Source organism: Cygnus olor, chromosome 3, assembly GCF_009769625.2.
Source record: "Cygnus olor isolate bCygOlo1 chromosome 3, bCygOlo1.pri.v2, whole genome shotgun sequence".
In the NCBI taxonomy this organism is placed as follows: Eukaryota; Metazoa; Chordata; class Aves; order Anseriformes; family Anatidae; genus Cygnus; species Cygnus olor.
This window is the reverse complement of record NC_049171.1, coordinates 50,085,414-50,098,027: the sequence shown is the minus strand read 5'-3', so window position 1 is coordinate 50,098,027 and position 12,614 is coordinate 50,085,414. Positions and strand designations below refer to the sequence as shown.

The 12,614-nt window shown below is 39.2% G+C and overlaps 1 protein-coding gene across 2 annotated transcripts in view; it reads left to right on the top strand.

Moving 5' to 3' along the window:
- LAMA4 (laminin subunit alpha 4) overlaps positions 1 to 10,142 on the top strand; it is a 97,899-nt gene extending 87,757 nt beyond the window's left edge. For both annotated transcript variants that reach the window (XM_040552536.1, XM_040552537.1), the window contains exons 32-38: positions 820 to 1,009; positions 1,978 to 2,133; positions 2,750 to 2,909; positions 3,950 to 4,080; positions 6,474 to 6,567; positions 7,589 to 7,708; positions 9,766 to 10,142. In XM_040552536.1, the coding sequence (XP_040408470.1) occupies positions 820 to 1,009; positions 1,978 to 2,133; positions 2,750 to 2,909; positions 3,950 to 4,080; positions 6,474 to 6,567; positions 7,589 to 7,708; positions 9,766 to 9,911 (997 nt within the window). In that variant the 3' untranslated portion in view covers positions 9,912 to 10,142. The remainder of the gene's footprint in view (positions 1 to 819; positions 1,010 to 1,977; positions 2,134 to 2,749; positions 2,910 to 3,949; positions 4,081 to 6,473; positions 6,568 to 7,588; positions 7,709 to 9,765) is intronic.
- Positions 10,143 to 12,614: the final 2,472 nt, after the last annotated feature.

The following is a 12,614-nucleotide window of genomic DNA, read 5'->3' as shown; positions in this document are numbered from 1 at the left end:
CAGTGTTTTCCTTAGGTAGTCCTGATGGTGCCCATATGAGATGGAAGAACGAAAACACAAACTCTAACATGTCCTTTCATCCTTACAAGATATATTCATGTTACAACTGTTATTACAGAATTTTCATTGTTATGCACATTAAAAAAAAAAAAAAAAGACGTATGATGTTTTAAAACAACTGATATTGGCAAGGGCCTAAGTGTGTGTGGAATGTACACACACATGCAATGGCGAATGTACAGGCCCTTCAGAAAATATCAGGAATAGGAACTAAGCTAGTCACCTGGAGTGAGAAGCAGGACTAATCAGTTCTGTCTCTATGCTATACTAATGCAGCTTTGCCTTTTTTAGACCCAAAGTAGTAATACCAATCACTCAAGAAATCTTCACTGCTTACCATGTTGAACAGAGCAGGTATAATTTGCCATGCTGTAGTGGACTTAATGAGGACCTATTGGGATGCAGAAGCTTAGCAGCAAGTCTGGAATAACAGAAGAGATTTGTGAACAGTGCCATCACAGGAAAATTTATCTCCGTTCAACAGGAATGGAAATATATACACTGTCAGTTATTCATGGTTTATTCTGATTTTATTCACTCGAGAGATTTTGATTTTTGAAAATAAGTTCCTTGGAAGGCAGCTTCTTCTCCGACTTTGAGTTCTACTCCAAAACTAATGGGAAGTTTCTCAGAAACACCACTTCCATAAAGGAGATATATATTCCTTAGGATGAGAAAAAAATCTCAGGCTTCCTCTGCTGCAGTTTGATTTCAGTTAATTATATCTGTTTTAATACTGATATTGTTTTTGTTTGCCAGAGCTCAGTTCTCTATCAGTCTGAAAACTCACTCATCTCATGGAATGATTTTCTACATCTCAGACCAAAAAGAAACCAATTTCATGGCCCTTTTTGTTGCCCATGGCCGACTCATTTTTATGTTTAATGCTGGTCATCAGAAGATAAGGATTAAGAGCCAGGAGAAATACAACGATGGCCTTTGGCACAATGTAAGTTTTAAAAACAAAAAACAAAAAATTTTTTTTCTTTTTTTAAATGTGTCTCCTTGCCTATTTGTATGAAGACTTTGAGAATGTAATCTCTAAACAAGCAGTGTATCATCGGTCTCTTTATGCAAGACATACAAGCAATACCATCAGTATGATGATGGTACTTGTTATAATGCTACAGTAAAAACACTGATGATCTGACAGCTCAGGGAATTTCCATTCATGTTTTCACAATCACACCTATATGTTGGGAAGCTTCTGCCAAAACTTTTGTGCAGTATTTTAACAAGTCATTAACTAGGGACAGGAAAGTGAATCAGTTATAAAAATCCAGCAACTCCCAACACTGAAAAAAAATGACAGAAGCAAGTAGATAGTGAAACAAACAAACAAACAAACAAAGTTAGCTAGGAAAGGAAGGATTGTTCAGCAAATTTCTTGGAAGTGCCTAAGCGAGGAGTATAGCTCTCAGGCTCCCTCTGTAGTCCAAGAAAATAAAATGACAATTTTAAGGGCAAGGTGAATTTCCCTCTGTGGTACCCGTTTCTCCTCGATAACTACAAAAGAAGCCTACAGTTACTAAGTTCCTAAATTGGGCACTTAATTGTTTAAAGAAGGTTGAATGAATCCAAACCATAAAACATGAGAAGTCCATGAAAATACTAACTGTGATAGCACTGTAGCAACCAATCATATATGCAAATATAAGATGAGCAGATCTCAGTAGACCTTGTGACACCTGGAATACCTCTGCCTTGTACCCTAAAATGGTAAGACTGCAGTTCTACTATCTATCTTTACATAAATGTGGAGAGAGTTGTCCAGCAAAAAGTATTGGCAGTCAGTAAAATGGGTTTGTAGATTATGATTCACAAGCTTTTCTTCTCAGACTTCTTACCTTCCGCTGGAGAGAAGTGTTCCCTCAACTGATGAAAGTAATCTTCCAAATACTTTTTCTCCGTTTCTAGGTAATATTTATTAGAGGAAAAAATATCGGCCGCTTGATAATTGATGGTCTCCGAGTACTGGAAGAATCTTTCAGTGGTAACACTAATACCTGGCAAGTCACTGAACCACTGTATATTGGGGGTGTAGCTCCAGGAAAAGCTGTGAAGAACATCCAGGTAAATCTGACACCCATTACATCATCCCATACCTCTGTGTACAGCTAATGCAAAAGTTGCCTGTAGGGATGAGTTCAAACAAAAGCATGTTTTGATCCCAATTTTCAGCATGCTGAGGAGCACACAGCTCAGTCTGAGTGGATAGCAAAGCTCCTGCAGGGCTGAGCTGGCGGTAACGGGGCTAGATATCAGTAAATTTGCAGCAGTATCTGGAAAGCCAGTGGTCCCTGAGGAAGAAAGAAATCTTAGCAACATTCAAGCTTAGGTGAGTCAGGGGAAGTTAGGTGAGATCAATTTCACTCTAAGGTCTGAGATATATGAGTTTCAGAGAGGCTTAGTGTTGGCTCAGTATCTCTGTTTTGAGACAGTACCTAGGAATCAGAAATCTGCTCTACATCTACGATATTGATGTATATAGGAAGGAATGTTAAAGCAAAAGCAAACATAACCAAGACACCTTCAAGGTAATCTTTGGAGATATGTGCCTAACAAGATAGCTACACTACTCAGGAAAAGTAGGCCTCTGCCTTGCCCCAGGGTTGTGTGGTATGTATAATACTGTCTTGCTCTAGTTGCACTTTGGTTCTACTAATCATGCTTTTCCCCCCACATCCAGATTAACTCAGTCTACAGTTTTAGTGGCTGTCTCAGCAATTTGCAGCTCAACGGAAGATCAATTACTTCGGCTTCGCAGACCTTTAGTGTAACGCCTTGCTTTGAAGGCCCATCAGAAGCGGGAACATACTTTTCATCAGAAGGAGGATATGTTGTCCTTGGTAATACACTACCAAAATGTATTTAATAATAAGACTGTCGTTTTCACTGTACTTCAAAATGGTATATTTCACTAAAGGATGTGGTAATTTCCAAGGCTGTGAGCTGTAAGGATTGTTAGATACAGACCATTATTGTGGTAAGCAGATGATGTTGAAAGGTAAGAACGTCACTATGAAACTTAATAAGTTGCTAGATAAGTATATCTATATGTGTGTATATATACATATATTTAAAATACTTAGAATAATTTCAGCAGAGAACACTTTATAATATGGTAAAAATTATAGATGTAGAAGACAATGCAGCTAAAACCAAGTACACCAGCAAGAGGTCATCCCTTAGTTTGTAATTAATAAAATAACATGCCATTCAAAAATCCTGAGGAAAAGCTTTCTGTATATCTTGACATTGAACAACAGCATGATGGACACATATTTTTTGTCATTGAGGCCTGCTGTATTCCAGGAATTGTTTTAAGAGGACTCTTTTGGTCACATAGGCTGTGATCTGAACAGGGAAGGAAACTGCACAACCCTATTTATATTTGGCAACAGCAAGAAGACCCACACAGTGTTTCTAATTTGCTCCCTGGCCTGCCAGCAGATTGAAAAAGGGACTTTCTGCTATTGAATCATCAAAGCTCAAGTGAACTCCCACTCACTGCATAAAGACTGCTGAAAGTCTAGCAAATTGCACAATAAGAAACTGCCAAAAAATCTAAATGGAAACTATTTTCTGCTGTCCATTTCATTGCTATTTTTTTTAACAGAATACCTATTTTTTTGAAAAATGAGAAACATACAGAAACCTTTATTAGCACTTCAAGCAAATGTAATCAAAACAAAAGTTGAAGTGGGTCATTGATGGCACACCATGACATCTCTTCAATTACGTGTACTGGCACATGTTCTAATACTTTTGAGGACAGGGCAAATAGGTTCCACCCTGAGACTTTGAATTTCCATGTTGACTTTAAGTAGATGTCCAGTTTTACCCATTAACTCACTACATAAAGAATGTTATTCTTCTTCCCTCACAGATGAATCCTTCAGTCTAGGCCTGAAATTTGAAGTTGTTTTTGAAATACGTCCCCGAAGCAGCTCAGGAATTCTACTGCATGGCCACAGCGTGAATGGGGAGTACTTGAATATGCACATGAGAAATGGACAGGTATAATGAAGGTCACATTTCTTCCACTTCTCTGACTAGTTCCTCTACTACATACTTGGGGTCTGCTATATGCAGCTTTTGTCTTACAAATTTGCCATTACTCAATTCTTATTCCTCTGCTAGATATGTTAACTGCTTAGATTAGGCAACCCAGGTACTTCTTTTAACATACAAAAAAATAACACCAAAGACAAAATCAGATCACTTTACTGATACCAACGATTAATATTAATGAGCAGAGCACTGTTGCTTTGGTACTGTTCTTTCATCCACACATTAAAAATGTATAACAAGTACGGTGATTTGATTTCACTTGATGGATTTTTATTTCTTGTATGCTAGAAGAGTCTGAGTTGTGCTCCTTCTCTTCTTGCTTTAACAGGAAAAGGAGGAAAAGGCAAAGTTCTGATTGTCTGTTTATCCAGTCTCTAGACCCCTGGATTTTTCTAAGGCTGTTAATTGAATGAGAGAGGTTTGAAATTAACTCATCAGATAGTTGTTGCTGTTGCTACCTTTTTTCTGTTCATCACTAGACTCTGGATCCCTCCATACTAGGCATTCTACACATGCAACAATAAGCTGCAGTCTAAATAGACAAAACAAGCAAAGGCTTAGAGCAGAAAAAAAAAATCTTTTTTTTTCCTTTTTGTAAAAAAGAAATTCAGAGACTAGGCAGTGTGAATATTCTATGGCCACTGCAATGCACTACCCAATATCAAACTGTCAGCCAAACAGAAGGATATTTAAGTGAGGCTGGCTGAATCTCAGGTAGAAATGCAACACCTGCGGATACATGCTGCCACTTCTCTTACAAGAACAGAACTTTACAATAGAGAATTGCAGGTGTCTAGCATAGGTGGGATGAGCTATCTTTCAGAGAATCTGTTTTTCTATATTTACTATAGAGAAGACAACAGGTGCTTCAGTAAGGCGCCTAACTTTTGACAGCCCATTCTTACAGATGTAGCTACTCGTTGGTAAATTAACAAAGAAATTACCATAGCACATTTCACTGCTATGTATCATGCCACACTTAAAGGCTGAATCTCTGTACAACTGCTCCAGCCTAGTACTTCTTCTGTAAAGATCTGAAGGAATACTGGCCTGTCCAGAAGGTTGTCTGTTTTTCTAGCTGTATCAGTTGGCCTAACAAAAGCTATTGCCTCACTTTTTACTTCATACCTCACTTCCTGCGTAATGCATATGCAATTCAAAAACAAAATCCATTATGGAAAAGCAGTTCTTCCTTGCCTGTCACTGCAACAGGTATGACAGGTATGCTAGTTACCCTCTTAGTAAGCATCTGTGTTTTTACCATCATCTACCTGCTCTCCTTGAAGTCATTACCAAAGACCTGTTTTGTGACAACATTTCTGCTGGAGAAACAAGAATGATCAGTATGTTTAGTCCATTTTTCAAATGCCTTTATCTCTCTATATCAGTATAGCTTGTCTAAGTGATTTATTAAGGAGTCACTTTCTCTAAGAACTCTTCATTTGCTTTAATCACTCCTATGTATTTTGTCCAAGGGTGGATGAAAGAGAAGATGAGGATCATTGCATTTTTGTTTGTTGGTGCCCTTGTGAAGAAAAAAAAAAAAAAGTTTTTAAATTTTCTTGGTTACAACTGCACTGAAACAGAGATCCCCTAAAATTAAATATAAGTTGGTTCCTTACAACATTTTTAGCCAACAAGCTGTCAGTATTATCAGGGAAAATTTAGACATTTGCCAAGCCTGAGAGGCTGGGCTGAGTGTTTGGAGTTCTCTGGCAATCACCACTGGGAATCTTGTGCCCTGCAGCAGGGACATGGCGCTGCCCTGCCGCTGCTGTGGTGTTAGCACGCAGGAAGATATTCATCCACATGATTAATGCAGAGGTGCAAAATTGAGAATTAGGTTCACTTTCTAGCTCTGCCAGCGGCTTTCTGGTAAGCATGAAGAAATAACTTAGAGGTCATTCTTAGATTTCTCTATCTATTCTTTTCTCACATCTTGACTGTTTTTTTATGCTCAGGTTTTTCATGACTGTTTTCCTTATTAAGTGGCTATCAAGATGCCAAAACATCATCTGATGCCTCTAAACACTAATTTAACACCCAGGAAATTATAGAGTAGAAGTACTAGAAAATTTGAGTGAAATTCTTTTTCTTTCTTTGAACTCTTCTCTGAGTTCAAATCAGAAATGTTTCAGAACTATTGAATCCTAAAAATAAAAATCAAAATCTGTGAATTAGATGTGCTATTCTAAGGAATTTCATGAACTGTTATTCTTTCACTTACGTATTACTCGTTTTGAGTGGGGAACACCGCATCATTACAACAGAAGAAAAAGAAGAAAAAAAAAAGAGAACAGGAGGGGCTTTACAGTGACTGTTACATTGTTTTCCCCCAGGTTACTGTGAAACTGAATAATGGAATCAGGGATTTTTCAACTTCAGTGACACTGAAACAGAGTCTCTGTGATGGCAGGTGGCACCGAATTGCAGGTCAGTAAAACTTGATCATCCCCTTAAGAACAGTAACAGAGCCCAATTCTCCCTCCCCAGCTATCCATCTCCATGGACCAGTGCACTGGAAATGGGGTCATATTTTCACTTCTTCCCTTTCACCTGTCAAGATGCAAGTTCATAAGAAAGTGGCAGTCCTTTTCCGTGCTCAGACATAGGAACTGTAGAGTTTCCTGGGAATACAAGCACTAAGTTCCTACCAAACACCAAAAAGATGGATGCTTATTGTTCAGGGAACACAAGGCAGCCTAGCTGAAACACTGGCAACCTTTTCCAAGTCGTATACCAGATGATATTCTTTTTTTGCCAAATTTTCCAATTAGAGGTTAAATATACTGATATTTAACCCAATACTGGGCACACGTATATGCTGCCCTTACAGGTCAAATAGGACAGACCTGGGAACCCCAACCCCACACAGAAAGAGGTCTACAGTCAGGATTTTTTCCCTGTGGAAGACAGCAATCCTTCATTCCCACGTTTGAAAGTCAAAATGTACATCTAAACCTCAGGTACTCTGGACTCCCCTACCTTCCTGTCTGGGGTGGTCATTTGGGATGCCTTCCAGTGTCACATCCAGAAGAGATCTGAGTGTGTGCCCTTTCACCATGCATTCTGGTTTCCTTCTGAAGGAAGCCAAGGCACACAAGCAAGGAGGAAACCTCAGTGCATTCCAGTAGGTCCACTATTGGGAATGATTTGGCTACCGGTTTTACTCAGCAGCCCACCATTGTATGCTCATGCCCTGCAGACTAGACACAGCCACCAACAGTCAAGAATCTCTCTCAGAAGCACCCTTGCTCCTGTGCCCTATCTTGCATTGGCCCTGCTCTCTAGCAAAATCTGCTCAGGTACTGGCACTGGCACTGATAATGGTTCACACTTAGTCTAGTGAAAACTAAATCAAACCACTTAGATCAAACAGATACTCCTTTCTGTCATAAAAACTTCAGATGTTGCTTTTTACCATCTTTTTCATCCCCTTTCCTTCTCCTTCCAGTTATTAGAGATGCCAATGTGGTGCAGCTGGATGTAGACTCTGAAGTCAACCATGTAGTAGGGCCACTAAACCCAAAGGCAATTGACCACAGAGAGCCAGTGTTTATTGGAGGTGTACCAGGTAAGTATTTGGCAGTTTTGTACTCAAATTTCAACACAGTTTACACAGGAAGCATAGAAGCTGGAGAGGGACTCTTTGCCAGGGTATGTAGTGATAGGAAAAGGGGTAATGGCTTTAAACTGAAAGAGGGTAGGGTTAGATTAGATGTTAGGAAGAAATTCTTCACTCAGAGGGTGGTGAGGCACTGGCACAGGTTGCCCTGAGAAGCTGTGGATGCCCCATCCCTGGAAATGTTCAAGGCCAGGCTGGATGGGGCTTTAGGCAACCTGGCCTAGTGAGAAGTGTCCCTGACCATGGCAGGGGGGTTGGAATTAGATGGTCTTTAAAGGCCCTTCCAACCCAAACCATACTATGACTCTATGACTCTATGATTCTAAGCCTAGTTTTAATTTCAAAAAAAAAAGAACAAAGCATACTCGTGTGAACAACCTGGCAAAATTCAAAGGCTCAAGAGCTGATCAGAAATGTTTTGCCTCACATTCTTGAAGAAAAATGTCCTGCTTCATTGAAATTAAGACATCCATAGTTGCTAGAGAGTTGGGTATGGGCTCAGTTCTCTAGTCTGCTAGCTAGAAAAAATCACTATTTTCCACTTTCCTTTCCAGTAAGGGCTTACTGCTTTAAAGAAGTTATTTATTTATTTAGTTGTTTATTCATTTACGGGATTGGAAACTCACTGTAAATGGAGTCTCAAGGATTTGTTGCTGGTAGGCTGCTTTCCTCTTCTGCAAGCAATGGCGTCTTTGAACACAATACCAAACATGAAGATCCTTTTTCTGATTAGTGATTCCTATTGCACAGATGTCTGCTAATGTGAATTTGTGACTCACAGACCATCTGTGTAGTGTGGGCCAAGATTACTACATTTACTTCCCTTATTCAACAGACAGAGCTACTCTGTTGGGGTTCATATGCAAACTGTAATCAACACTACGTGATTCAATTTTTAAATCATCTCCTGTACATTTCTCATTGAAAGCTTGCAGCATTATTTCTCTGTGCCTTGCATGTCAATCACGAGCAGCTCTAACTATACAATTTATTATATTGCTTATCTTGGATTAGTGGCTTGAGTGCAGGATGTTCTCATCCAACCAACACTACCAGGAGGAAAAATGAGCCCAAAGGGAATCATAAAATCTATGTGCACATGCCTGTTCACTCTTTAAATCCAAATTGGAGTTTTATTAGGATAGAATTCTTCCCAGAGAGGTAATATAAAGTGGTAATTGCAAATGCTGTTCTGCGTCATAACAGAGCTTTCTATTTCTACATTAATTATAGAATACTAACGCAATGCCATACATTGGCTCTCTATATACTATTATCACCCTGGCACAAAAGAATCTTATAATGAACTTCACAACAACAAACAAAATACAGCACTAACTATTACCAGGTAAATACAGTAAACTAAATGCAACCTAACAAATCAGACACAGACAATGATACATGTAATGTTAAAAGAAATTGCAAACATGCAGCCTGGAATTCATCTATTCTGTTACTTAAAATGCAGTCACCCAAAAATGCAAGATTGAACCTCTATTGACTATGTACTGTCAAGAGTTTTACCTAAATGTAGATAACTCCCCATACTTACTCTAGTGGCCTCTGGAACACTGGCAGTAGTCCAGACATTAAATGACCCACAGAAGATTCAGTAAAGGTGCAGTTAGCAGCAAATTGAAAGGAAAGAAAATTTTTTGGAAGATTCTTATCACACACACAGACTAGATTGCAGGCACCAACATTCCTTTCATCCATGCAAGCTATTCAGTGGAACAAAAATATTTTTAGTGTATTCTGACTATTCCAAAAACTAGTTACCCCAGTAGCTAAACTTTTCTATAAAGCTAAACTTTTCTATAGAATTTGGGCTTTGGTTTTCTGGATGAACTGGTCACAAGTAGGATCTATTACAGCATGGGCTTTAGAATAGAGCACTGAACTGCAATTGAGGAGACTCAGCTTCCAGTACAGATTATGCCACCAAACTGATTATTTCAGTCTTCCTAAACTCTAACTTCTTTTTCCTTAAAATCTGTTTCTTCCAGAGTCTCTGCTAACTTCCAGCCTGACAACACGCAACTCCTTCATTGGCTGCATTCGTAATTTCATGATTGATGAAAAACCAGTGAGTTTTAGTAAAGCAGCTTTGGTTAGTGGTGCTGTAAGCATCAATACATGTCCAGCAGCCTGATAGTGCACTGCATCAATCCTGTAAAGTTTCTGTGGTTCTGTAAAGACCACAAGAAAGAAAAATAGAGCAAAAGTGTTCTACTCATCACCAATGCTGAGAAGAAAAAAAAGAAAAAAGAAAATATCAAGGATCCATCTACAGAAAGCATTATGTTTAAGGGTCACTTCTAATGTTTATGTGCAAACAAAAATCACTGAAGAATAAAGAGCTATTGCTTCTGCAGTTCTCTTACTATACCACAAGAGTGAGCTTTACCATTTCTTATAGTGTGCGTGGCCAATCTGTCACATGAAAATGTGGAATCATAAAAGAAATTTAAAATATATTAAATATGTTATTTCCAAGATAGATCCTGTATGTCATTTCATATTTTAGGTCACCGTTTGTGTCCCAGGAAAAGATCTGCTACTGTCCATTAAAGAATAAAGCTATATGCTAGACTCACGTTGCAAATAACTGTGGTTAAAGATTAAAAAAAAAAAATCAACTCATTTATATATTCCTCAGTTAAACTGAGGGGCAGAGAGCATACTGTGTCAGCCTTAACCAGTACCTTCCCCAGTCACAACAGGAAAAGGGATTTAAGAGACTGAAGTGGTCTTGGCTCATTCTAGATGAAAAACTGCAAGCTCTGGACAGACTGGCACAGGGACTCCCTGGCAGATAGGATGCCATCACTGCCTCTCCACTTGTCTATACAGCCCCGTGTTGTGGCTCAGTAGCCACAAGAGAATGGACAAGAGAAGAGAGCATGGCTCCAGGAGGAGAGAGGAAAAGCATGCCTTTCTTTCCACCAGTCTTGTCAGCTCTGCTTATGGTTTCAGCCCCATGCCTGTTCTGCCTTCTCCTGGACACACCTCCCATTCTTGTCTCTGCAACTCTAAGCCCCCAGGACTAATGGCCACCTTTTTCTGGGAGTGGTGCCCAGCCCTCTCTTTTCATCACTCCACATCCCACCGTTCATAGTTTAGAAGCGAGCAGTGTGAGTATCCCTCATTACCAAGCACATTGGGGGTCCCCAAACCCAGCTGCCTTCAAATGTTGTATTTTTCTCAGATATCAAACGCAATATGCCTGCTCAACTCTTTCCTGTTTCCAGCCACTACTGAGACTGTGAGTAGAAAACTTTTAGGCCTTCTGGATCGGGATTTTTTTATTATTGGGGCCAGAGTGATATCCTCAGGTCAGTGAGCTGGACTCCTAGTGGGTACTGGAGACTGTGCATGGTGTCAGGGCTGTGCAGCTGGGACAAAGACTAGAAAGGGGAGCAGAAGTCTCTCTCGGCTCTGACGCAGCGATTTGTTAGATCGGCCTAATCTATCTCTTGATGCCACAACTTCAGATAAGCTTCCTCTGGCCCTGGGCTCCTGAACCCCATTGCTGGAGAGAAAAGAACAGCAGATTCACAGCTTAGATAGGTTCGTTACAAGGATTACCAAAATTCCTTTCAAGGTTGTCTGCAGCTGCTAAGCAGAGATAGCTGAGAATAGCATATGCTTGTGCCCTCTAAGAGCATCACAGTTTAGCGAATGCTGGTATTAAGTGGAGCATTATATGTTAACTGGCACACATATACTCACAACATTTTTCCATCTTACATTTACTTCAGACTAAAGCATATTTTCTCATATCTACATCCAAGCTCTGTCTGGTAAAAACAGTATTTTTCTTAGACATATTTGCTGCAATAAGATTTGGGTTTGTTCAGTGGTTTTACATATAAAAATGACTTTTCTGATTAATCAGTCCTTTGCATACTATATACATATATAAAACAAAAAAAAATACAGTAAAATAGTACGTGAATAAAATGCACATTAAAATTAATAAACTGCTACCATTCCGTTTACTTCTCTTTAATATAACCCCAGCTAATCAAACCCAGCAACAGTGTAGGACATCTTCCTCAAGTTTCCTCTCTAGGCCTCAGAGACGCAGGTTTTCCCTCTGCAGAATAGGATTTCCAAAAAACAAAACAAACAAAAAAAACCCTACAAACTGGAGGATTCTTGTAGAGTCACGGGAGAGTAGAGAATAACTTGAGTTCCTCTGCTCCCAACACTCTCATGAACCTTGAAATTACCATTCCACACACACCCAAAAACTCTGTCTGATGCATTACATCACACATATCTGCAATCATTTCAAAGCTCCTGGTGTTTAGGAAAAGGTAACTGCCTAAGCAGAAATCTTCCCAGAATTAAATTCATCTTTCTGTCTTAAAACTCATAGCTCCAGGGCAGAAAACACTTCATCTACAAAGATCTGGGAAAAAACTCCAAGTTCTCAGGTACATTGTTAGATTGTTCATTTGCATTTTCAATACGAATATAACTAGCTCAATTCTGCCGAAAGACTACAAAAAGAATAAAAAAAAAAAAACTGACCTTAAGGAGCTTATACATTTCTTCTGACACCTTCAAGATTTTCATGTGTTGTTATATCATGGAATATTCTGAAATTTGACATTTGCATGGCTATATAAGAAAGAATCCAACTTCAAGTTGAAACACTCAAAAAAATGCTTCAAAGTAGGCTGTTTAATTAGGATCTCTGGCCCCTCTCTTATTTCTGAAGATCTGTAGAGATCTCCCACAGTTCCTATCAACTTTCTTTCTCCTCAGGGATCAAGAGTATGGACAATAGCCTGAAAAGTAAAATGAAAGATGAAAGGTTAAAGGTTTGACAGTAATTTCCCAACAG